Genomic DNA, 23730 nt, shown 5'->3' with positions numbered 1-23730 from the left:
TGAACAACGAAGACGATGGCTACGAATATTGTAAGTGGTTTGATTGGTTAGTGAAATAGCTCACAAATAGAATCAAAGACATTCCACCAAGGTTAGTCGTGGTTATTCCCCGCTATCCCTTAACATAAGTGAAGGTACCGTGAGCCAACAAGAAAGACAAGAATTGCTCGGTCAACAAGGTTTGACGATTTGGTTGACTGGTTTGTCTGCTTCTGGAAAGGTGAGTCGATAAATTCAGTCGCAGAATATCAGTTTATCGAACCAGTCGACAATCGCTACTGCACTCGAACAACACCTCCTCCACCTCCGCAAATCAGCTTTCAGATTAGACGGTGACAACATTAGATTCGGCTTGAATAAGGATCTTGGTTTCTCCGATAAGGACAGGGAGGAGAACATAAGAAGAATCGGTGAAGTCTCCAAGCTGTTCGCGTCTTCTGCGGCGTTGACAATCACGTCATTCATCAGTCCATATAAGAAGGACAGAGACTTCGCCAGACAGCTCCACGAGGCACAAGGTTTGCCTTTCATTGAGGTATACGTGGATGCGCCTCTTTCTGTCGTCGAACAAAGAGATCCAAAGGGTCTTTACAAGAAGGCGAGAAGCGGTGAAATTAAAGAATTTACTGGTGTCTCCGCACCTTATGAGGCACCTGCAAATGCTGAACTGCATATCAAGACGGATGAGCATGATGTAGAGGCCAGTGTTAAAATTATCACCGAGTACCTCCAAGGAAAGGGATTTCTGGGAAACTAAAGAGTTCAATGTAGCCATCTAGTCGTCCTCAATGTCAAGATCTTTATAAACGTCCTTCATTGTCTTGCCAGTCCTATCTGCGATTCTACCGATGAGCATCTGCGTTTTATGAGTTTTGAAGTTGTGTCTACGCGCATCACACACCTGTCCAATATCCTTAAAGTAATTGTACTCTTCTAGCTTGTTTATGTACTCCTTGCGCACTCTCTCCGCTTCTTCGCAGCCACTGCAATAATTGAGCTGTGAATGGGTGTGTAAGAAATCACCAACCCAATCTCAGCCTCCATCGCTACTATGCCCTCCTTGAGCTCTTTGTCTGTCATATCTTCTGGCTTCCTAGCGCTGCTCATCAAAGATACAAGGGAAGACGGAGAAAGAAATAAATCGGATGTATTCCACAAATGCTAGAATATATTTCACGCTGTTTGTAACTGACATCTCCCACTCACATCGTTATCACCGACAGCCATCATCATGGTGAGCAAGCGATACAGCCCAACAAACCTACTGACACTGCATAATAGCCGGGAAGCAGTCTTCGCAATGCAATCAGGCGTCGCAACCACAAGGAGCGTTCACAGCCGCTGCACCGCCAGAAGCTCGGTTTTCTCGAGAAACACAAGGACTACGTCAAGAGAGCGCGTGACTACCACAGCAAGCGAGACAGGCTTACGAAGCTTAGGCAGAAGGCAGAGCTGAAGAATAAGGATGAGTTTTACTTTGGCATGGTTGGGAAGAAGACGGAGGTGTGTATGTATTGCAGTGTACAATACAGCCATCCTAATCCACCTTGTAGTCTGGTCAGCATTTCCAGGAAAGAGGAAACACTCCACTGCCTAATGACCTCGTTAAGGTGCTCAAAACCCAAGATAACGGTTATATCTACCTGCAGCGTGCAATTAATCAGAAGGTGGTTATCTATATACGTCAGGTACCCTCACTTACACTCAAACTCTCCAGAGAATATATAAACTCGTCGGGAATTTGTCCAGTTTGGCTAATATCAAACAGCTCGCAAACGAGGAGTACAGAATGGATATTGGTTTGGACGAGTACGAGGAATACGCTCTCAAGCAGTGCAATCTCATTCCCTCAGACGAACCCAAAAAATCTCGCAAAAGGTCTATTCCTGACTATGTACCACATATTGTCTTTACTGATGATTCTGAGCGTGAGTCTGCAACTGTTTGCCGTTGCACGCGTACTTATCATAAAACAGCATACTTCGAACCCACGAATCCTGTCCAGGAGGAAGATGACCACAACGACGACGCTGTAGACCTCGCAGACCTCGGCTGGAAGCTGAGCAAGAAGGAGAAGAAGCGTTCAAAGAAGAAGGAAAGTATGGCAGTTGATGAAGAACATGACGCTGTAGATGGTAATGATGGCTTCGACGATGTCGTTGTTGGCGAGGTGTGTATCGATAGCGCAGCCCGTTTCATCCTGTTAATAACCCGCCTTAGACACAGCTGAAGAAGACACTCAATGAACTCACTCAAAGAGTCTTCAGACAGGATGCAATGGACAGAGCTGCACGCGAGCTCGAACTGACAAAGGCACTCATGGGTAAAGGCGCCAAACAGAAACTCGAGAAGGGCCAGAAGACAGACATTGATGCTGGCGAGCAGGAGGGCCGTGAAGGCAAGGCAAGAGTATTCAAGTGGAGAGCTGAGAGGAGCAAGTGAGGAGATTTGCTATCAGTGCGATATAGAAACATGTATAATTTATTTCATAAAAATGATCGTGGTATTGTGCTAATTATGCTAATTGTGCTAATTGTGCTAGTCGTGCAGATTGTGCTAGTTAAGTTGCAAATTCAAAGACTCCAGTCTATTCAACTTTCTGAGTGATCTTGTCTATTATATCCAGGTAGGCTGTTGTAGCAGGAGAATCGGGATACTCCTCGAGGAAGTTGAGCCCATAATCTGAACTCTGTCCTATGCGTGGATCGAGAGGCACTTTGCCGAGTAATTCCAAGCCCTGCTCATCAGCCAAAGCTTGAGCTCCACCAGTACTTGCGGCGAAAATCTCGCTCTCGCCTTTACAATTAGGACATACAAAGCCGCTCATATTCTCGACGAGACCTAGAATCGGTATTCCAGTCTTACGACAGAAATCGATTTCCTTTCTCACATCCTGCAAGGCTACTTCCTGCGGCGTAGTGATGAGAACAGCACCATCAATTCCAGATTCCTTGAGGTAGTTGACACAGCTGAGGTGTTCATCTGAGGTGCCTGGTGGGGTGTCCACGAGCAAATAGTCCATATTCTCGCCCCAGTCGACATCCTTGAGGAACTGTTTAATTAGTCCATTCTTCTTGGGACCCCTCCAAATGACGGCATTTTTCTCATCAGGAAGGAGAAATCCAATGGACATGACACCCAAGTTTTCCTGTACGTAGACAGGCGACCAACCACTAGCGCTGTGGTGGACAGTCTCGCCCACGAGTCCCATAACAGTGGGGATTGATGGTCCACAAATATCAACATCCATAATACCGACTTCTTTGGTATCGTCTGCCGACATTGCCCAGCTGAGCTGCGAAGTGAATGTAGATTTACCGACGCCACCTTTACCACTAAGTATCATAATCTTGTGTTGAATGGCTGCCATACGTGATCTTATTATGGGTAGATCTGGATCTGGTCCTTTGGGTGCCGTTTGGCACGTCGTCTGGTTCGGACATCCTTCACATGCAGACGCCTTGCCTGCGTCGGTGGATTCTGTGCCGGGACAGTGTTCTGGTGCATTATCTGGCTGATCTGGCTTAGGGTTATTGATTGTCGCTGTTTCTGTTATCGTCGTCGACATATCGAAGATGGGCGCGGGTAATCAAGTTGGACGAGTTGCCACTGACTGATATCTAGGTGAGATTTTAATATTTATCACGGCTACGTAGCTTTTATTAGGGTTTAATGTAATGTGTATTTTACAATATCTGGGGTATTCTCAGCTGCACGACAAGCTCGACCAATCAGAGAGCGAGAGATATTGAGAAAGACGACAGTAGTGTGAGTAATATGATCCACCCAAATACGCCATATAGCCTTTCCAAATATCCAAAAACCCCTCCAAAGCACCCGAAACGCATCTTGAGAGACGACCACCACTTTAGAAATGCCAATCAAAGAGAGTAAGATGACCGCACACACAGCAAACGAGGCTCACAAACTCTGTACAGCCGGATTTCATCCAACTCCCGCACTCCAATTAGCTGGCCAGGGCGCAATCGGTGGTTCTGGTGTTGGATTCCTCGTGTCGACCGTGAGGAATGCGCTAGAGACGCACAATAAAGGTGCGATGGGTGTTTTCACTAGAACAGGCTCGACAATTTCATATTTCGCTGCTGTCGGCGCAACTTTCGCATTTACAGAGACAGCAGTGAGCAATGTAAGAGGTGATCAGGATGCAATCAGCAGTGCGGCAGGTGGATGTGCGGCAGGGTCATTAATAGGAGCTAGATGTGAGTGGAGTTTATGGGATAGATGAAGACATTCTAACACTACCATACACCAGCCAAGAGCATTCCTGCTGCTGCTGGAGGATGCTTGTTGTTCGGTGCTTTGATGGGTGCTTTCCAGGCTGCCGGCGGTACCCTCACGGCCGGCATCGGTCCTCATCCCTCACTCGAAGAGAGAAGTAACAAGAGAGAGTCTTTCGCTACACTTAGACAGGTTCCAGGAGGATCGAAGGAGGAGTAAAAACATGTGTATACAGAATTTATATCTATTCAATCAAAATGGCTCAATCAACGCTTGCTCACCCTATCGTAGAAGAGAATATCAGCTTTCTTGGTTGGTGCGGCTTCGTGTACGGGAATTGGGAACTTGTGAGGGTTGAGGTGCTGTCTGAGAGAGAGTTTGTTGAAGTATTTGTGAGTAAATGAACCACCTGCTGCCTCTATAGCTTCGATCGCAGGTTTGGACGCAGAAGACGCTTCAATGTGTACTGGTGGGAGTTGCGCGGTTGGCTTAAGCTGTGTTATGTCAGATACAATACGCCCAGTGAACAAAGCACAACTCACATCAGATAGTATCTTTACGCCATCCTTCTTCGAAAGTCCGTGGACGAGGTTCGAGTGTACTATATCCCTAATAGTGATGGTCGTATTAGCATTTATTCTGCGCTGCTGTATCCACTGCGCCAGTCTCGATAGCGGTACTGTAGCGTAATTTGTCTGATTGTAGTTGTAGAAACCAGTCTTTGGGAATCGTTTGGTGAGGGGCGTCTGTCCACCTTCAAACCACGGTGCCACTTTGCCATCGCCCCTGCTCTTCTGACCGTTCTGACCTCTGCCTGAAGTTTTACCTTGGTTGGAGGATCTACCTCTTCCTAGCCTCTTTGATTTGTGGATAACGCCGAAACTGGATAGCTTATCAATAGACGTAGAGTACTGCCTGAGTTGCTGTGGTAATTTTAAATTTAAGTTCATGGCCGTTGGGAGGTGAGTTGAGTGTGGCAATACTCCTCTTTGAACAGGCCCGGCGATGAGCAACAACTCGATAAGCTATATGAGTACGGGCATCGCGGATATCACGCCCAATTACAGCATTATTCCAAATACACCGTGCTATCCGTTCTACTACACCAATTCGGATCAGATATTTACAGCTTTATCTGATAAGTATACTTCAATTATTGCACCTGTTATCGGCTATTGGGTTTTCTCTCTATTCTTCCATTTCCTTGATCAGCTCCCTTCACTCGACAAGTACAGGATACATCCGCCTTCCGAGCTCGTATCCAAGAACAAGGTATCCGTCAGCCAGGTTATAAAAGCTGTGATCATCCAACAAGTCGTACAAACAGCTTTGGGCGTCTTAGTTTTGGATAACGTGGATGAATTTATGTCAGATAACCAACACTTGCACGCTATGGCTACTTACAGTGGATATATCACCTTTTTCTTGAATCTCGCTTTGGGTCCTTCCTTAACGTCTTCTGTTTTTGCACATTTCGGCGCGAGTATAACGTCGTTCACTTACTGGTGGTTTGTACCTGCCATTCAGTTCGCATGGGCTTGTTTCATCATGGACACACACCAATATTTCCTTCACCGTCTCTTCCACATGAACAAATTCTTATACAGGCATATTCACTCGGTGCATCACAGGCTATATGTTCCATATGCGTTCGGAGCATTGTACAATCACCCAATCGAAGGTTTCTTACTAGATACGTGCGGCGCGCTCCTTGCACATGCTGCAAGTTTCATGTCGACTAGACAGAGTATAGTAATGTTTGTGTTCTCGACATACAAGTGGGTTTATCAAAACCTCTAAACACCCATCACACACTGACACTGACACTGCACAGAACTTGCTCCGATCACGCTGGCGCGCAGTATCCCTTCGATCCTTTCAGATACATCTTCGCCAATACCTCTGACTACCATGACATCCATCACCAGCATTTTGGCCTCAAGTACAACTTCTCGCAGCCCTTCTTCGTCCACTGGGACGATGTGTTCGGAACGCGTCTGAACAGATCTGATGTGAAGAGCAGCAACAAAGCAGACAAGTTGAAAAACAAAGCGGAGTAGACGACTTTAATTATTTATTCATATTCTTGTTAATTAACGATACCCATGTCATTTTCCCCATCAGAGCAGAAGCCAGAAGCAGAGCGAGAGGAAGGATTATTAGATATAGGCAGCAAATGCAGTACAGTGAGTGTGATTTACAGGGGGGCTGTATACACTCTCTAACTCACCTGTAGCTCAATTGCCCTAATATCGACTACCTCATTCACGAATGCACGAAATGCCACAGAAGGTACTGTTCAGAGCACAGATCGGCTGTATTTGACTGCTGCCAGCGGCAGAGCACGCAGAAGCGCGACAAAACACACAAAGTGTTCGTTGCTTGCACACTCCCTCGCTGCTCCAGTGAGGCTTTCAGCGGGAGCGAGTACTGTCTAGCACACCGCCACCACGCTGCACCCATCCAAACGGCCCAGAAAGGCTCTGTGAGCAAGCAGCAAGCGTCTAAACTTGATGCTATTAGGGCTAAATTTGGTAAGACTACGCCCATGACGCCGAGTACGGGTGGCACGGCTACTAAAACCATGCAACACAAACCAATTGATAGACGCGTATGGATGATGAAGACGCGCATGAATGCTAAACCCCTGCGCGAACACCTCGATAGTAACCACCGGGTGCATATTTCCGTATCTCTATCCCAGTCCATTTCTCATGTCGATATTAATCTCGATTCGTGTAGTTTCTTCTACTTGAACAAGTCACTCAGTATGGGTAGAGTGCTCGATCTGCTTGCAGACAAGCTCTCTGTCGACTCCTCTGAGTACTATCTATACCACCACCAGCAGCAAAGCAATACAAAACTCAATCTCAATCTCAACCTATCCGCAGCGGCGGGCGACATACCTGGTCTCGACTGTGCACATCTAATCCTCGTGCAAAAGGCAGGTGTAGGTGAGTGAGTGGACCAGTTGGAGGTAGGGCGACTCGAGGGTTACAATCAGAAGGGATGAATTGGAGATTAGATTAGATTGTGTAGGTTGGTCGGATAGAGATAACAAGTATGACGTTATGTGTTTGTGTGTGTGTGTACATTACCTTAGTCTCAGATCTCAGATCGGTGGACTAGGTCCTCTACTATACCTGTCACCGACTGGACTGCGTGGGCGTGGTCGATAGGAGATATCTTTCTCCTTCTCCTTCTCGATGCGCTGCAAAGTGAGGTTTAGGTAAAGTTCTGTGGTGTGGGAGGGAGGAACAGAGGTGATGGCTGAACACTAGAACACTAGACACAAAGCACAAATACGCTCTTAATCGCTTTCTCAAATAATCTACTCACCTCTGATAGCAGATGGATAGCTGTCTGTATACCGTTAGGCGCGCCTGTTATAACCACCAGTCGTTCAACCGTTGGTCCATTCGCCTGCTCGCCTCCTTCACCTGGTTCGAGAATCTTGACCGAACATTGAGATATGTATCTAATCTCATTGATCTTGGATCCTCCTCTGCCAATTAGTCCTTTGTATGGGTTAGAGGTGCACCATTTTGTCACTCATTCCACTCACCTCCTACTAGATTGTTGGGCACGTATATTCTCTGCGACGTTGTATCTACAGCTGGTGGGGGAGCTGGATAGCCACCTCCGCCGACTGGTGGCACAGGGTTAGCGTACGGCGACGCACCGTAGCTTGCTGGGTAGCCAGGGTAGTTTGAATAAGAAGTTGAAGTCGATGGACCGCCATACGGGCTGCCAGTCGAAGGTCTCCTGCGACTCCTTTCTCTAGAGGGCACAGCTGTATTGTCAGCCCTGCATGGTGACTGTTAGTCGAAACGCGCATCTAACACGCAATACCCACAAAATACCACCGACGTGGTAAACAGCAATGTGGATAGCATCAGCCACGCCATCAATTGACAACAACCGTTCTGTTGAATTAGGTAGCAGATAGTCAGACGTGCTCAACTTGGCACCGGAAGCTTCTTGGATTTCCTTGATACGAGCACCGGAGCGACCGATAATAAAACCCATCTTCATATTGGGGATAGTGAATCGCAGCGTTACTGCTTTGCTCCCAGGAAGAGAAGGTTCGTCGAAATCCTCGTCGTTGAGTGTACGCACTACAAGACCAAATGCTTTGGACACGGCGTCCAGCTTTCCAGAAACTGTGACTACACGCTCTGGATTCGAAGGAAGTGAGTTTGAGATATTGAGCTTTGTGCCTGCGGTTTGGCGGATTCGTGCAATGTTTAGACCCTGTCTGCCTATAAGGACGGCAGCGTCGCGTGTATCAACCAGACAGCGTAGCACTAAATAAGGCATCTCATCTTTATCCTCCTTCTCCCTTTCTTCGCGAGCGAGGTGAGGCCTCTTGTGGGCGAATCTGTCGGGGGAGATGGAGCGCGAGCGGGATCTCTTTCTTGAGTCGTACGAATCGTAGTGATCGTGCCTATCGTACTCAGCAGACATTAGATTTGTAGATGATGGTCGAAGTTCAACCAATCTTGTAGGATAGAGGGATGAATTAATGGAATTATTGTACAATTATATAAATTGGCTTATTCATCGTCTTTACCGAAGTTGCTCATCTTTGTCGTGTGAACGCTCTGTCCGTAGAAGTCTACTTGACTGATCTTGGTCTGTGATGGGAGCGAGGAGAGTTAGCGGAGTCAATACGGAATACACAACCACACTCACAACATCCCCACCACCATAATTAGATTTCACATAGACTTGTATCGAATTCACAGCTTGGAATCTGACGAAACGAAGCTGAACACTCTCCTCACCAACAGCTTGCTTCTCATTTAATGTCAAAATAGCCATGGCATCACCCTTAGGCGTCTCTAGATCATCTTCTGCCTTATCGAAATCAAGTTCTGGTAAGTTGATGAACACCTTGATATCTTTAGGTGCATATTCTAAATCCGTGTGTCCGAGCTTGAAGGAGCTCACTTTTACTGTCTGATCAAACGCAATGCTACACAGCAGGTTCTCGTCTGCATCTGAAGTAATCAATCCAATACCAGATCCAGTTCTTCCTAGGAGCTGCTTCACAGCATTCTCATCTTCCACGTTCAAGCAGAATACACCTGCTGGGTCGACATATTGCTTCAAATTGGTTAAACTCATCGAAGTTGGTTGAAATGGGTTATGAACTCCTCTTTATCAATTGAAATCAACTTTATTTTGTTTATTAAACAGGAAATGTAAATGAAATGCATAAAAGAACTTGTCAATATTCTTCTTTTCTTTGTAGTGTAGACATAAACTTGGTTTAAAGAAGAAGCAAACGCGATTAAAAGCATGACGTAGAAACTGGGTATTTGAATTTGACTACTTCTACTTTCAAGTTGATTAGAGGAGACCGCAATCACGGACTGTATTTGTCTGTGAGTTACTTAAAGTATATTCTCATTTCATTACTCACGATTAGTCTGTATAACGATATCATTGATGGCTGACAAGACGAATTTGATTTGATTGGTGTCTGTAGCGCATGTAAAGTGAGCATAGATTTGTTTGACTTCTGATTGGTTTAGCTCGACGAATCTATTTAATATGTATTCGCAAGCACTATCATAGTCATTTTGACCCTTGTAATCACTAAAGTAATCCTTTACTGGAGACACTTCTAGCTTTTCTTTGAAGATGTCGATCTTGTTTAAGAAGAGAATAATCGAAGTTCTAACAAACCACCTAGAATTGCAAATTGAATCAAATAACGTTAAAGCTTCTTGCATTCTATTAACTGATTCATCCTCGTAAAGCTTTTGATCGTATTCACTTATTGCGACTAAGAAAACTATAGCAGTGACATTCTCAAAACAATGAATCCACTTTTTACGCTCAGAGCGTTGACCACCGACATCAAAGAGCTTGTAAGTGAGTTCACCAATTTTAAACGTTGTCTCAGTTATACCCGTTGTCTTAACTCTCGAACGTAAAACATCCTGGTCAGTTGGAAGGTAATCACCGCTAGCCATTCTATCGATACTATCGAAGTAGTATTGAGCACTGTCGTTGAGCTGATATTCTCTAGACTTTGTAAAAGTATGTTGAACACCGGGATCAGACCAAAGAGAGCCGATAGCTTCGAAAACTTGAGGAGTCATCATTTCGATATCAATTTGAGCAGGTAAGCTGAGTATGACTTGAGCAGATTGGTTGTTCATTGAAGGATTTCTTAATTCGATACCCATCATATCCATCGCCTCGATGATAACCCTCATAGATTGAACTGTGTTTGAGAAGATAATTTCTTTATAAGCGTCACGCTCTTCCGGGCTATAAGAGCCTTGGTGGATCAGCTTCATTTGCTTAAGAATGGTTGATTTTCCAGATTCACCAGCACCGAGGAGAAGCATCTTGACTTCATTCCTAAGGTTAGCCCGGTCTTTCTTGAGTTGCTGATCAATGCTATCGTTTCCTTTGATAAGGTGTGAGCTGTGATAGAAAGAGATTGAATCAAGTACACACTGGCTTTACCCGCATCTTCCGTGGATCTAAAAGGCTGGGTTAGTAAAATTCAAGTAAAACTAAAGAATCAATAGCACCCACTGGAGACAGCCCATTTTGACTTGATTTTAGTATTTTAGTTGTTCAAGTGGAAGCAGTCGAGGTTCAAGCGTCGTAGTCTTCTTGTAAACTTGAATAAAATTTAGATTCAAGTAAATTTAATAAATTCATTTGTAAATCAGTTCAAGTATATTTTAATAGTCTCAGCTACATTTAAATACTTGTCTAAATTTTGTGATTTGACAGCTACTCAGCTGCGTTAATTGAAGATACTTGATATTTATAAGCATTCATTTTGTAATTATTACTCGATCTATCTCCCATACGACGTTTTAACACATCTCAACGCTGCCTGGGCAAATAGAGTTTGACAGCGCGGAGAGTTATAAAATACTTCTAAAATATCACACTATACGCTATCGGCAGTTATGCATAGCTATTTCTCTCTTCATCACTTACGTTGATGATCTCGAGATTTCGTCGGGGCGCGAACACAGCCAGCCTGTTCGAGAAGTTCACAGGTGTGAATGTGCGTTGTTTTGTCTACATTTGAATTCTCATTCTCATTCACTCACAGCTGCGGAGAGCAAAGAATCTGCCGAGATCAGTACGTTGGCTTTACGATGAGCTCGAATTGGAGTCAGAAGAGCTTAACAAGAATAACAAAATCTGGCAAAAGTATCGTCAGTGTATTGACTCAAATCAGGCTGGTTTCCTTCCCCTCTCGATCCACCAATTCGTTCTCCAAAGATGCACCAACAGCCCTCCAAAGAAATTCGATCGCAACGTTATTGAGCGTTATCTGCACAACCAGGATAGACTGCGCTTTATAATTGATCAAATGCGCATACACAACCACTCCCCAAGCTTAGAAGACTACAAATTCATCCTCAATAGATTCTCCCTTATGGGTTCGAGGAGTGGTTGCAGGAGAATTATGAGAGAAATCTTGGACAGCGGTCTCCCAATCGATGCTGCGTGTTACAATTCTACCTTGATGGGATACGTGAGGTGGATACACCGTCAGAACAGAAACAACCACAAAGATCCACGCCCACAGAGGATTATCAGTGCTGAGATATCAGGCTTATTAGAAGAGATGGCCAACAAATCAATTCAGCCCAATCAAGATACTTACAATTATGTCTTGTCTATATTGAAAGATATCCATGACTTTGATGGACTGAATCAACTCCTTCAATCTACCTATGGTATTGACATATATAATCCAGATCATCAACCTATTCAATTTCTCGACTTTTTATCTCAGAATCCTCATATCTCTCCACCCAAAGTATCTCCATCGGTGCTGAGGAGTATAGTAGATGCCGTCGGCAACCACAGCAATCTGAGTACGCTGATCAGTGTATTCGAAGCGCTAGTCAACCCAATCAAGACGGATGGTGTACAGACATACGTATGGAAGACAACACCAGAGGAAGAATCATCAGAGACTGTTGCAGTGAATGGAAAAAATCTTTCAGTAACTGTATTCGACAGATTGCTTTACCATGTCACGCGACAAGGACCGTCATTCCTCGCGAAGCACTACATTCGCTACATTATATCAGCATGCAAAGAAGAACGAGTAGCAAATGCAGCATTCAGAAAAAATCTCCTCGAAACTGCAACTATAGACACGCTGAAATATAAACATATAAAAATTCCGCGTATTTTCTTCTCTGCCCAGCTCCTCACGTCGATAAGACTTGGATTGCTCGACCATCACTACCAGAAAATGGGAGTGATCAAGTATATGCTCGAGCAGCTGCCGTTTATCATGAAAGAGCAGGCAAAGGAGCATGACGAGTTACGTGAATGGATGAAAGCTTATGAGGAGAAGATAGTGCATTTGCTAAATAGTGACCAAGGCAGAGCATTAGACGACAGTACATTCAACAATCTCACAACCAAACTAGATACAGATTTGCGGATAATCAACGATCGTACCTCTACACTTAAACTTCACAACAGACTGTTGAACGTCGCAGGTAACACGTGGATGCCGCAGGTGTGGGCGCAGGTAGCGGCGAGAAGGCGACAGAGCCGCGCTAATGTGCGCATGATTGCTGCTAAAGAAGAGAGAGACGCGCAGCTGAGAAATAAAATGGAACAAGACTACTTTGTAGGCGCATCAGCGCCCGTGACATGAGACATGAGATAAAAGACATAAAAGGATATTTTCGAGATGCATTTAATATATAGAATACTAGAAAACTATCATACTATCAAGAGTAAAACGTGAACGTTTGATTTGGAGGGTATTGGCAGAGCGTGAGATAGGACAAGATCAGATCCACTGAGTACGGTCCCAACTAGGATCCTGTAAGAAGGCGCAGAGCACTTTAGAGCCTGTCTGAAGAAGAGGGTGGCCTGCAACGATCTGTACAAACCTCTCGAGACCCTCTCTGCGTGTTTGTATAACTTCATCAGTGAACCTGTTAGTGAACACCTTACCTGGCAAAGCAGGTACATTCACCCTCGAGCTCTCTCTTTCGAGGATATCCCTGAAAACCTCAAAATCTGAATAACGACGCCTAACAACAGAGTTCTTGAGTTTGAATGCAGGTATATTGGTGGCTAGGTGTATATCATACGTTGTGTACTTGGATCTGCCGGAGCTATGCGTTATTGGATTACACACTTCAATCTCGAGGAAATTCTCAGGTGCACCGTACATCTCCTCTGCTGTCTGAGGGCGTACAGCTGTGTTGGATAGGAGAGCAGATGGGTTCAAGTCACTAGACGGGGCCCTGATAAATGGATTTGATATGGACATGTGTGTTTGTGTGTGTAGTAGTTTGATTTCTCTGCTATGGCTGTGACTGTCACTGTGGCTCAATGTACACAATCCAAGTTTAACACAAAAACGTTTAAAAACCAACAAAGAAAACAAAATATGAATTAAAAGATAATAATAATAACATAGAAATAAATAACAAAGCAACATTCCAGTAATTTTACATTTGTTTTATAAGTCGATTAAATAATAAGTTAAGACGAGTAGGCGAGAAAAAGTTAAGCTATAGCTATAGCTTAATCTAGAGCGACAGTCTCCAAGACATATAAAGGCCAGCTTACTGTCTTGCTCATTTGTACACCCAAGACGACGGTCCAGCACCAACGCCTCCACTGTTTCCTACTATGCCTCCTAGATCGCCTACGCTCCCTCCAACACCACCCTGTGGAATGTTTGGAACGCTTGGGGGACTCGTCGTTGGCTCCTCTCTTAAGCTGTTGAGATACGCAGCGTGAGGTGGCTGACTGTAGCTATTCTCATCATCCTCTTCTTCTGGCTTGACAAACTGTGAAAAGTCAAATTGTCTGGCACTTGATGGAGACATCTGATCAAATGATTGATTGTGTGAATGCTGTGACGCTGGAGATTCTAATTGTTGATGTTGTATAGCACCAAGCTCGTTATTATAATCAGCTGAATATTTGCTGATTATCTTCTTCAATGCCTCCGATAAGATGGACCATGGGAATACCTTGACGTCTTTTTCAATATTCCTTGGCTTCGGATTAGGGAAGCTCATGATAAGTTTGAAGAAAGCTTCAGATTCAGCCTTGGTCTTTGATACAGTAATTGGTTTGAATCCCTCAAGATTCCTTCTGATTCTGTTTTTCTCTTCAACAGTAAATCTTATACCGACCAACGCTTCTAATAAATAAATAGCATCAACTGAAGTGACGAAGCACTCATTTTTGTCTTCTCTAAAAATGCAACTGATAACAACAGAATCTTGATTATACTCAGCCTGTGTGATAGGTCTGAAGGTGGCATGAACAACGGGACCTTCCTGCCTCCTCCAGAATTGAACGAGTCTACGTCTATTCTCCCATTCCTCTTGAGTCCACGAAGAAGCCATATCCAACAAGTTGCCGTGAAAGACCAGAGTAGCTCTGTTGGCTTCAGGGCTGAGACTCTCACCAGAGGGACCAGTAGGGAGTTGGGAAGTTCTAACTAATGGAGGTTCTTGCATTGCACCCGTAGGTATTGGAGGAGCTACAGGTGGAGGCATGGGAGCAGTTGTTGGTGGAGGTGGTTGTCGTATCTGTTGGATTGACTGAGATTGTTGAATAGATTGAGGAATAGGCTGAGTAGGCTGAGCGAGAGCAGGGCTTTTCGTTTGTGCAAGGGTGGGGCTAAGTGGCTGCTCGATCTTAACAGGATGTTGAGGTGAAGGCTGGTAAGGTGATTGTGGGAGAGAGAAAGGTTGATATGAGGTAGAAGACTGAGGATTGTCGTCGTGAAACTGAGGAGGGGAGATAAAAGAGTTGTAATTCGAATTTGAAGGGTTAGCTGGAACGGGTAAGCGGTGTAATTAATGCTGTGTGAATAACTCACAGAGGTAATCAAAGTAGCCGAATTCGATCGAGTCGGTAATAGTTGAGTTATCCAAAGCCTGTAGAATCAAAGGTACCCTATGTGATAGCCACTGTGTGTGTTCCAAAGGCGGGGCTTGTGCAATGACGCATAAGTTTCCATTGACATTGGCAGGATTCAAGCCCAAATCGTATAAATCCTTATAATCCAATTGCTTAACCTTTGTAGCGACTGCGACATTTCCGAAAACGACTCGAAGTTGCTTGGTGGATGGCTGGCTTTGGCTGTTGAACAAAATCTCAACCAAGATTGTCAATGAGGTATTCAATGTTCCTTTATTGGGCTGGTAGAACGGTACATTGATATAATTTATATCGTTCCCCTCTTCCATTTTGGTCGTCATTAGAAGAGAGACCTGTGGTGAGTAAATCAACCAAAGGGTAACGGATTAAGTAATTTTATTTTTTAGTCTTTCTCTTCTTGAATTTCACTTCTGTTGTATTCTGCGTGTTAGTTTTACCTGGTATGTATATTTCTCCACTGCTTGCCGTCTTTGTTGCATTCAAATCCATTTCCCCCTGATCCGATTTCTCGTGTGGCGGAGGTGGAGGTGATGAATTACCCCTTTTATTCTTTTCATTTGCGGCCGCGTTTGGAATACTTGGTACTTCCTCCCAACCACCTACGCTCCCTTCTAATCCAATTTGGACTCCTCTCGGTTCCTGCGTCATCCCGGCCTCCTCATATCCCAGCGATTTCGCCGTTGTGTAATTCGCATATGGGTCTCTACTCGCTTGAGCCTTTCGACTGCTTGTTGTTTTATTCCCTGGTGTTTTCAAACCTGTTGCAGTCTCTTTCGTGCTGGCTGCACCGCCAATCTGGATTATATCAGTCATCATATCACACCACGCAGCGACCTCCACTTACACCCTCCAATCTACGTAACTCACGTTCCTCAAATGCCCTGTCTCGCTCATTCTGCTCTGAGCGCTTGTAAATACTTCTAATAAACCTGTCCTTGTTACCCTTGTGCTTCAGTCCATTCTCGTGTTGTGAGCGTGACTTTTGGTTTGTTAGTGTTATTGTGCTTCTTTGTGTTGTTTACTAGCGTACCGGTCTGCGTCGGTAATAATTAGATACCTTCTCGTTGTCATTGCCAAAACAGCAAAAATACACTCACGCGTCATCGTTTATAGTGATATCGCAGTACTTGCAGTGGTATTTGGGTGTTGACTTCCTGATACCTTCTTAGCTTCTGACTTCTAAACTCCTCAGCACACATCCTTACCAGTAATCAGCCATGATGGACGTAGTAAACGAGCAACTTTATCTCGAAAATGCTGCTGTAATATAATAATATGTATATCTACCATCAACTATCTACGCGTTTGATGTCCATTGCTACTCTCAGAAACTTTGGAAATGAGATGACTGTGGTTGTGTACAACTTTGACAGCTGTCGATGGTCTTTTGAGATTATTTGCAGCTGAGAATATTATTTCATTGCTTCTGTACGCTCCACGCGGAGAAGTGAATTTGAATTACGTTGAAAACTTGAAATGAACGATGAATATTGATTGATGAACGACAAATTATTCTGTCTCAGCTGTGCCAGTTACATTTTAATCGTTGAATGTCTCAGCTATCAACACAGCTTACGATCTGAGTCAATCTAAAACACTGTGCATGGTGTAATATAACATATAAATCTACAGTTGAATGGTATAGCCAATAGCCAATATAATCCGCTTAGATGAGTGGGAGTGGGTTACATGTAAGTGAAATTGGTGAGTCACTTTTGGCATCTTCACAGCATGATGGAGTCGACTTGCATTCATCCTCGATAGCTATCCCGATGAGAAGTGGGATCTGATCGCAATTAAGTGAGAGTTGTGAGATTATGTCGCCAGTCGAGATCAAGGCGTCGTTTTTGCCGGTTGATTCTTGTGCATCCTTGTCAGTACTACAGCAGTGAATCTTGCCGGTGTTACCTATCTCTTGTTAGATGAAATGTAATCTCTAACAACTTCGACTCACAGCTCCCAACGTTGTACTTTTCAGACTTGTAAGCGAATGCGGTGGCGGCGACGGCAGCGATAGAGGCGATTTGGAATGAGTTGACCATTTTAATTTAGCTGATACAGTTGTGTATACGGTTTGAAGGACATCAAGTCTGCTATTTATACGTATTCCCGCGTCTGTTTAGTTTGGAATTTTAGTGTTTGTCTCGCATTTAGTATGGAAGGATTGACAGGCTTGAAATGGATGAAATTCTTCAAAGAGGCCCGAAATCGTGAAATATTAAGCCTTAAGTTTAATTGCCTAAGGTTCTCCCCACTGAATATGATGAATATTTTCGCCTTTGGGATGCTGAGCATTTCAAGAGCAGCCTCATGGAGGACGGCTAATGTGGACGTGAGACAGCTAACATGTTGAATATCCCATAAAACTGGTCTATAATGTGAAGTACTCCAGTCGCATACAGCAAAGGCAAAGAACAACATAAACAAAATGAACTTTCATATCGATTATATTTCAATTCACACTTTGCCATTTGCTTCAATGCTCAATAATTTCCCTGTCCTCAAAATTACAGCATACTTCCCGACAACACGCAAGCCAAACACACTAATACCTTCTCCACGCCAATAAAATCCATAGACATTCTATACAAGATATGTTGGGCTTTCCGGCACGTCGACTGGTGTAGCAAGCACCTGGGCGACTGTGCGCTAAGATAGCCTTCCGTTGTTCTGGCTCCTCTGCGACACTTTCATGGCATAGTACTGGGTACCGTAGTGCCAGAAAGCAATGACTCGGGGAAAATTAGAGAAGCGCCGCACAAGAAGAAAGGAATGGCGCTGTTCAGCTTTTTGTACACGATAACCCTAGCAAGGGGAGGTGAAAAATAAAATAAAAATGATCAATAAATGCATCCAAGGCGGAGGAGAGAAGACGTAGTACTGAATGCGCCGAAAGCTTTGAGGTTAAGCAGCGAAGCAAATGTTTGTACGCCGATAGCCGCGTGACTAGGAACGATGGTAGCCGGGTTCGTGAAACATAACAAACACAAGGCGCGAGTCACGTGATTCTCCGCCGCCGCCGCGGTATTTAAGCGGTCCACAATCCTTTCCTCTTCTCCTAGCGTTTCGGCGTCTTGGGGGACATAGCAAGGCGGGTAAAACCCTCTCCCTGTTAATAGTCTGCGCTACTCCCAGTAGCCTTTATCTCACTCGTTCGACTCTCTCTAACCTTCAATAAGACCTGGCAGTCCGTTCTAAGTCCGCTTTGGCGTCACTCATAGTAGGTTTGCTATCATCACTTGGTCTCTCTAACCTCAACCACCAAGACGAGGCGGTCTACAGACGACGCAGAATGCAAAGCTCGATATACGCCGCAGAAACGAGCGTGACAGCGCAGAGCTACGACTACTATTCCGAGTGCATGTCTACGGGATCGAACGACGGACGCATTTCGACGCACCGTCGCAACGCTGACAACGGATGGATTGAAGATACGGAGCAGCGTCTCGAGCAAGCGCATGATGGTCGCATCACCTCTCTCTCCTACTCCCACCCTTCCTACGGCACACTCCTCGCGAGTAGTTCAACAGACCGTACGGTGAAAGTATGGGAAATGCGTCAGAATGTACCTAGGAATCAGCGCATGATTGCCAAATTCACCGAGAGTAAAACCCCCATCAGCGCACTGTCGTTCTGTAGCCCTAGCGCTTTGCAATTGCTGTGTATTTCTACTGACGGCTTCATGCGGATATACCAAGCAACAATCCCTGCTGATCCGACGACTTGGTCGTGTTTGCATACCATTCATGTCACTTCAGCGCAAATGCATTCCACACTCAACTCAAGCACCCCGAGCACACCCACCCACACTATTAGCGTGTGTCCCGATAAAGAGTACAGTGGCTTGGTGGGCGTAGTGGCTGGATGTACGAATGCAGTCGATATCATCTCCTACTCCACCACCAACAGACCAGGTATTGCGCATCAGTTGGATTGTCTCACGCAGCAGCCTCTGTGTAGCGTCGCCTGGTCACCGGGTTGCCAGCGCGGATATTGGAATGTCGCTGCCGGTGCGCGCGATGGATTGGTGAGGATATTCAAACTCTCTCTCAGTCACTCGGACGACGGCAGCGCACCAGTCTTCACCAGTCATCTCGTCGCAGAGTTGGAACACGGCGGCGTTGTAGCCAGTCTCTCATGGAACCTGTTTGGGTGCGTGCACCTTGTCTTGCTCTTAGAACACACGGCTAACCTTACCCAAGTACCGTACTCACTTCCTCAGGCGATAACGCTAAAGCTAGCGTATGGAAAGCATCTTACACGGGGTTGTGGTCGTGTCATAGCACATACAGCATATCAGAATAAGTTATTTATAAAGTGTAGCAAAAAATATGAATTATCGTCTATCCTAATCGTCAGCCTTGAGTGCTCTGACCTTTCTAGTCTGTAGCTTAGACAAGTCTTGCTTCTCCATGTGTATTCTGCCAACTTTGTCACCCATCTCGTCCACCTCAACGTTCTTCCTCTTCTTAGGAACATTGACCGGCTTAGGTTTCCTGTATGCCTCCTTCTCGAGTGATGAATCTGGTTCTTGGGTTCTCCTAGGCGTGAGATCCATCGATGGACCCATCTCGACTAACTCTACACGCGGTGTCCGCGTACCGCTCTTCAATAACTGAATCGAATATACTCTGAACTGCACAGGCGGTGTATCCTCTTCATTGGCTTGCTCGCCGACAGTACAGCTAATCACATGCGACAAACCAGCGAGAGAGATGGAAGAAATTGTCTCGCCTCTGAAGAAATCAAGCATGACATTCTTGAACTGCTGGTACTTTGGGTGAGTATCAAACAACTCACCCGTAAAGTTGAACAGCGGTTTCATACCAACGTTTACTTGGTTATTAATGTTGAAACTTTTCATCGATTTGAAATTCTCGACACCCATTTCCAACATATCGAACAACTGATAGTTAAACGTTCTCGTAAAGATAAGATTATGTGGTCTCTTCTTCTGATGAGATCCAACAAGAAGCAAAGAAGCGTCGTTCTTATTCGACCAGAACTCCAAGCTCGAGCTGTCCTCAAACGGCTGAAGCTGATTCTTCTTATTGAAAGTAATGCCGTGTGGTTTCTTGAGACTGTAAAGATCGCTCATCGCCTCAGTGAGTATAGCAGACGTTGTCTGTGTTTTGATGAAGAGCGCCGTCTTTGGATTCTCGTGGGCGTGTGGTTCCCGCTCTTTCATAGCTCTCTTAACCCTTGCATTCTTTGGCTTTACAGTGCGCAACATTTTATAAATTTGATTATCGCCGTTGTGGTTCAAGAAGACTCTTGCAAGTGTACAACAAACGGCGCAAAAATGATATTCAGGAGAGCGCTGTCGACGAGCAGCAGGCAGTTATCTCATGTTGGCAAGAATCCAGTAATTATTCCCTCATCCACCCAGGTTACCTCCAGTCTAGATAAACTTAGCGTTAAGGGACCCTTAGGCGAGGAGAGCGTGGATATAAAGCCATTCATACAGTTAAAGCAATCATCGGGCGATATCAAGATTACCGTTGAGGATAGGAAGATACCGCTACAGAGATCCATGTGGGGACTCACTCGTACACTTGTCCAGAACGCAATCACTGGAGTTACTGAGGGCTTTAGAGTAAATGTTAGACTTGTCGGTGTTGGTTATAGGGCTGCGATTGAGGGCAGGAACATTCACTTGAAATTGGGATTCAGCCATCCCGTAATAATGCAGATCCCAGACGGGGTGAATGCAGAGACGCCTGCTACTAACAAGGTAATACTCACAGGCTCAAATAAGCACCAAGTGACTGCATTTGCAGCTGCTATTAGGCATTGGAGGAAACCAGAGCCATACAACGGTAAAGGTATCTTTATCAATGACGAAACCATCCAGAGGAAAGACAAGAGGTGATTTGTTCTATTATACACACTATTGCACGTTATTTACGTCTCTGATTGTCGGTGGTGTACGGAGTGTACCTGCTATCTCTGCCACTCTCTTTCCGCCGCTGCTCTCGCTCAGCTCGCACCTTATCTCTCTCCTCCTTCCTGATTCTCTTCTCGGCATTCTTCTGTGCTTTTGCCGCAATCTTCTCCTCCTCGGATTGTCGTGGTTTTGGTGCGTATCCTAGTGCAACGCTCAGAGCATCCTCTTCAGCTTCCTTGATCTTCTTGATTTCCTCTTTCTTCTTACGCTGAATTTCTCCCTCATCGGCATTATCGTCATCGCGATTATACCAGTGAATGTCCTTGACTCATATAAGACAGAGGCTATTGTGAATGGAAATGACCCACTTTGTTCTTCTGCCATCTACCAGCAGCAGCTTTGACGCTGTGTCCCAAATAATACTCGCGATGCTTATCCTCCTTGACTGCATTCCAGCTAAAGTCACCAGCACCGCCACGCGTGCCCTATTGAGCGCGTGAGATGGGTACAGCATCTACGATATAATCCACTCACGCCTCTCGTTGGCTCGCCTTCCATATTGTCTTACGCTTATCGTCGTCGGCGATGAAGCCTTGCGACTGAACATTCACACAGACAGAGAAATTAAATTAAAAATGCTGGTGAGTTTCTTGTGTGTGTATAAGAACCGAAATGCTCAATTATAATTTCTTCTTCAAGCCAATCAACCAGCAAACAAACGCTATATCCAGCGACACATGGGCCAGCAAGCTAGGCCAGCTTAGTTTGAGCAAGGCGTCAGTGATTCTATTCGCCATATCAGCCACCCACTTACAACCCACCCAGACAGCTCAACAAGCTCGTCCTCGATTACCTCATCATTGAAGGCTATACAGACGCAGCGACTACTTTCTCCAAGGATACAGGCTTGGATATGGACGAATCCACCAACATCATCAAAGACAGAAAGTCTGTGAAGGATCTGATAAGATGTGGTCACATTGCACCTGCAATTGACCTGATCAATGAAATAAATCCGGATATCCTCGACCAGAATACTGAGCTTTACTTCAACGTACAGCTCCAGCATCTCATAGAGCTTATCAGGCATAAGCAGGTAGATGTAGCGCTGCACTTCGCTCAGTCTGTTCTCTCCCACCTGGCTATAACGATCCCCTCGCTACTGCCATCGCTCGAGACAACGCTCACTCTGCTTGCTTTCGACAGCCCCGACTCCGAACAGCTCGCACAGGCTACAGACGCCCCTAACAACATTCGCCAACTCCTCAGTCAGTCACAGAGGGAGAGAGTTGCAAGCATGGTCAACAAGCACGTCCTTGAATCTGAATTTCACTCAAGTGAGCCCAAATTATCTAATGTCATCAAGCTGTTGTCGTGGGGCGAGAATGCCCTCGCGTCTCGTGTCAATTTCCCTAGATATCAACCTCCGCTGCATAAACACGGGAGGAATCACAATGAGAAATTAAACACTGAGGATATCAACAGACTCGGTCAATTTGATCAGCAAATGCTCACTTAGACGTTTCTCTGTATAGTAATGTTTTGTAATTTATCCCTTATCGATGTGGAAAATTCACGTCAAGCAATGCACAATTGAGATTTGTTTGAATAGGTGGGAATAGAGAGTGTCATGAATATGGAGATTAAGCTGCTTATGTCATGGTGGTGTCGTCCTATCTGTTTTGCAACTGTGAAAATTTTAAATGAGGGGGAGGAGAGTAATACTTACATGCTATGGTGAGCTATTGTCTTAGAATATGATATAATGTCTTTTTGAGTTTAGTGTCTTATCGCAGCTTACCCCTTCAATTCTGCCATCATGTGCAAAGACAAACAAACCAGCGATTTCATGGAATAGCTCCCAGCAGAGCTTATTCAGAAGATCGTCAGGAAACTTTATGGTTATTGAGAACATTGGACACGTCGATTTAGTTATATTGGTTTGCGTTTGTAGGAGGTGACGAAAGTAATAAGCCATTCAGGAGACAACCCAAGATCAAATCAAACAATTCAGCAGAAGTAATCAGACGATAGAATCTATATACTTGTAAGTACAACACTTACTCACTGACATTTCATTGGAATTTCCCCATTTGATGCGTGACAATGACTTTCATAACTTTTTTGTTGTTTATCAGCATATTTTAATTCATTGTTGAACTAATTAACATTAAGACTGAAAACTAATGAAGCATTACGTGAAAACATGGTGGATCATGAGCATTTTTACTTCAAAATGACAAAGAAATTACTCATTCGAAATTATTGTAAAGATATATGTTAATTTGACAGATTAATATCTTAAAGCACTATTAAAGAGGATCGTCCTTAAGGTTACAATAATGCTGAAAGTCCGCTATGTCTTTTGTTTTGAATTGTGGAAGATCAAAGAAAGGTGGTACAGCTAGCACGAAGCAGCTGATTACTATGATCGCCAGGTATATTGGCTTGTCGTTGGGCTTCTTTTACAGGTCAATCCAATTCTGAAATACTTGACGTTGATCAATTGTGTTTTTTGAATATTACATGGAAACCTTTGAAGGTATTTAGATAGATTACGAGCAAATAAAGAATCTGGCTCTTGACAATTGCTACAGGGATTATAGAAACCTCAGAAGGTCAATGACATAAGATTTTCACTGATCGATGCCCAGTCTACGCTGTGTTTCAATCCG

The 23730-nt window shown here is 44.6% G+C and overlaps 20 protein-coding genes across 20 annotated transcripts; 9 read left to right on the top strand and 11 right to left on the bottom strand.

The window, feature by feature from the left end:
• Positions 1-15: 15 nt before the first annotated feature.
• On the top strand, positions 16-757 carry J056_001362 (Adenylyl-sulfate kinase; the record flags this gene model as incomplete). Its single annotated transcript, XM_009270990.1, has 3 exons — positions 16-30; positions 71-220; positions 266-757. The coding sequence occupies 3 exons, from the start codon at positions 16-18 to the stop codon at positions 755-757; spliced, it is 657 nt and encodes a 218-aa protein (XP_009269265.1).
• Positions 758-830: 73 nt separating this feature from the next.
• Positions 831-1107, bottom strand: J056_001361 (uncharacterized protein; the record flags this gene model as incomplete). Its single annotated transcript, XM_009270989.1, has 3 exons — positions 831-842; positions 902-983; positions 1028-1107. 3 exons carry the CDS (start codon positions 1105-1107, stop codon positions 831-833), a joined length of 174 nt encoding a protein of 57 aa, XP_009269264.1.
• Positions 1108-1158: 51 nt separating this feature from the next.
• J056_001360 (putative U3 small nucleolar RNA-associated protein 11) lies at positions 1159-2442 on the top strand (the record flags this gene model as incomplete). The annotated part of the gene is made up of 7 exons (XM_009270988.1): positions 1159-1180; positions 1224-1234; positions 1282-1503; positions 1554-1667; positions 1718-1928; positions 1977-2170; positions 2221-2442. 7 exons carry the CDS (start codon positions 1159-1161, stop codon positions 2440-2442), a joined length of 996 nt encoding a protein of 331 aa, XP_009269263.1.
• Positions 2443-2587: 145 nt separating this feature from the next.
• J056_001359 (Cytosolic Fe-S cluster assembly factor NBP35) lies at positions 2588-3568 on the bottom strand (the record flags this gene model as incomplete). The annotated part of the gene is made up of 1 exon (XM_009270987.1): positions 2588-3568. The coding sequence occupies one exon, from the start codon at positions 3566-3568 to the stop codon at positions 2588-2590; it is 981 nt and encodes a 326-aa protein (XP_009269262.1).
• A 306-nt stretch (positions 3569-3874) lies between these two features.
• J056_001358 (NADH-ubiquinone oxidoreductase 21.3 kDa subunit) lies at positions 3875-4458 on the top strand (the record flags this gene model as incomplete). The annotated part of the gene is made up of 3 exons (XM_009270986.1): positions 3875-3890; positions 3939-4220; positions 4274-4458. 3 exons carry the CDS (start codon positions 3875-3877, stop codon positions 4456-4458), a joined length of 483 nt encoding a protein of 160 aa, XP_009269261.1.
• Positions 4459-4505: 47 nt separating this feature from the next.
• Positions 4506-5189, bottom strand: J056_001357 (uncharacterized protein; the record flags this gene model as incomplete). The annotated part of the gene is made up of 2 exons (XM_009270985.1): positions 4506-4733; positions 4782-5189. 2 exons carry the CDS (start codon positions 5187-5189, stop codon positions 4506-4508), a joined length of 636 nt encoding a protein of 211 aa, XP_009269260.1.
• Positions 5190-5244: 55 nt separating this feature from the next.
• J056_001356 (uncharacterized protein) lies at positions 5245-6299 on the top strand (the record flags this gene model as incomplete). The annotated part of the gene is made up of 2 exons (XM_009270984.1): positions 5245-6017; positions 6074-6299. 2 exons carry the CDS (start codon positions 5245-5247, stop codon positions 6297-6299), a joined length of 999 nt encoding a protein of 332 aa, XP_009269259.1.
• Positions 6300-6344: 45 nt separating this feature from the next.
• On the top strand, positions 6345-7201 carry J056_001355 (uncharacterized protein; the record flags this gene model as incomplete). The annotated part of the gene is made up of 2 exons (XM_009270983.1): positions 6345-6425; positions 6476-7201. The coding sequence occupies 2 exons, from the start codon at positions 6345-6347 to the stop codon at positions 7199-7201; spliced, it is 807 nt and encodes a 268-aa protein (XP_009269258.1).
• A 150-nt stretch (positions 7202-7351) lies between these two features.
• J056_001354 (Poly(rC)-binding protein 4) lies at positions 7352-8706 on the bottom strand (the record flags this gene model as incomplete). Its single annotated transcript, XM_009270982.1, has 4 exons — positions 7352-7450; positions 7579-7757; positions 7805-8046; positions 8096-8706. The coding sequence occupies 4 exons, from the start codon at positions 8704-8706 to the stop codon at positions 7352-7354; spliced, it is 1131 nt and encodes a 376-aa protein (XP_009269257.1).
• An 89-nt stretch (positions 8707-8795) lies between these two features.
• J056_001353 (Thioredoxin-like protein 1) lies at positions 8796-9369 on the bottom strand (the record flags this gene model as incomplete). Its single annotated transcript, XM_009270981.1, has 2 exons — positions 8796-8876; positions 8935-9369. 2 exons carry the CDS (start codon positions 9367-9369, stop codon positions 8796-8798), a joined length of 516 nt encoding a protein of 171 aa, XP_009269256.1.
• A 225-nt stretch (positions 9370-9594) lies between these two features.
• On the bottom strand, positions 9595-10811 carry J056_001352 (Guanine nucleotide-binding protein alpha-1 subunit; the record flags this gene model as incomplete). The annotated part of the gene is made up of 4 exons (XM_009270980.1): positions 9595-9617; positions 9668-10666; positions 10717-10742; positions 10798-10811. 4 exons carry the CDS (start codon positions 10809-10811, stop codon positions 9595-9597), a joined length of 1062 nt encoding a protein of 353 aa, XP_009269255.1.
• A 407-nt stretch (positions 10812-11218) lies between these two features.
• J056_001351 (uncharacterized protein) lies at positions 11219-12907 on the top strand (the record flags this gene model as incomplete). The annotated part of the gene is made up of 2 exons (XM_009270979.1): positions 11219-11284; positions 11333-12907. The coding sequence occupies 2 exons, from the start codon at positions 11219-11221 to the stop codon at positions 12905-12907; spliced, it is 1641 nt and encodes a 546-aa protein (XP_009269254.1).
• Positions 12908-13045: 138 nt separating this feature from the next.
• On the bottom strand, positions 13046-13534 carry J056_001350 (Sorting nexin-3; the record flags this gene model as incomplete). The annotated part of the gene is made up of 1 exon (XM_009270978.1): positions 13046-13534. The coding sequence occupies one exon, from the start codon at positions 13532-13534 to the stop codon at positions 13046-13048; it is 489 nt and encodes a 162-aa protein (XP_009269253.1).
• A 310-nt stretch (positions 13535-13844) lies between these two features.
• On the bottom strand, positions 13845-15476 carry J056_001349 (uncharacterized protein; the record flags this gene model as incomplete). Its single annotated transcript, XM_009270977.1, has 2 exons — positions 13845-15061; positions 15107-15476. The coding sequence occupies 2 exons, from the start codon at positions 15474-15476 to the stop codon at positions 13845-13847; spliced, it is 1587 nt and encodes a 528-aa protein (XP_009269252.1).
• A 67-nt stretch (positions 15477-15543) lies between these two features.
• On the bottom strand, positions 15544-17210 carry J056_001348 (uncharacterized protein; the record flags this gene model as incomplete). The annotated part of the gene is made up of 5 exons (XM_009270976.1): positions 15544-15963; positions 16013-16147; positions 16799-16833; positions 16882-17076; positions 17123-17210. 5 exons carry the CDS (start codon positions 17208-17210, stop codon positions 15544-15546), a joined length of 873 nt encoding a protein of 290 aa, XP_009269251.1.
• A 1250-nt stretch (positions 17211-18460) lies between these two features.
• Positions 18461-19473, top strand: J056_001347 (Nucleoporin SEH1; the record flags this gene model as incomplete). Its single annotated transcript, XM_009270975.1, has 2 exons — positions 18461-19320; positions 19371-19473. 2 exons carry the CDS (start codon positions 18461-18463, stop codon positions 19471-19473), a joined length of 963 nt encoding a protein of 320 aa, XP_009269250.1.
• Positions 19474-19516: 43 nt separating this feature from the next.
• Positions 19517-20401, bottom strand: J056_001346 (Ribosome production factor 2-like protein; the record flags this gene model as incomplete). Its single annotated transcript, XM_009270974.1, has 1 exon — positions 19517-20401. One exon carries the CDS (start codon positions 20399-20401, stop codon positions 19517-19519), a length of 885 nt encoding a protein of 294 aa, XP_009269249.1.
• A 69-nt stretch (positions 20402-20470) lies between these two features.
• On the top strand, positions 20471-21040 carry J056_001345 (50S ribosomal protein L6; the record flags this gene model as incomplete). The annotated part of the gene is made up of 1 exon (XM_009270973.1): positions 20471-21040. The coding sequence occupies one exon, from the start codon at positions 20471-20473 to the stop codon at positions 21038-21040; it is 570 nt and encodes a 189-aa protein (XP_009269248.1).
• Positions 21041-21068: 28 nt separating this feature from the next.
• On the bottom strand, positions 21069-21613 carry J056_001344 (Multiple myeloma tumor-associated protein 2-like protein; the record flags this gene model as incomplete). Its single annotated transcript, XM_009270972.1, has 3 exons — positions 21069-21377; positions 21424-21540; positions 21590-21613. 3 exons carry the CDS (start codon positions 21611-21613, stop codon positions 21069-21071), a joined length of 450 nt encoding a protein of 149 aa, XP_009269247.1.
• A 114-nt stretch (positions 21614-21727) lies between these two features.
• Positions 21728-22574, top strand: J056_001343 (UPF0559 protein v1g; the record flags this gene model as incomplete). The annotated part of the gene is made up of 2 exons (XM_009270971.1): positions 21728-21831; positions 21881-22574. 2 exons carry the CDS (start codon positions 21728-21730, stop codon positions 22572-22574), a joined length of 798 nt encoding a protein of 265 aa, XP_009269246.1.
• Between the last annotated feature and the right edge of the window lie 1156 nt (positions 22575-23730).

Source organism: Wallemia ichthyophaga (assembly GCF_000400465.1).
Source record: "Wallemia ichthyophaga EXF-994 unplaced genomic scaffold scaffold15, whole genome shotgun sequence".
NCBI classification, from domain to species: domain Eukaryota; kingdom Fungi; phylum Basidiomycota; class Wallemiomycetes; order Wallemiales; family Wallemiaceae; genus Wallemia; species Wallemia ichthyophaga.
The sequence above is the reverse complement of the archived record's forward strand: the minus strand, read 5'-3'. Positions and strand labels throughout refer to the sequence as shown.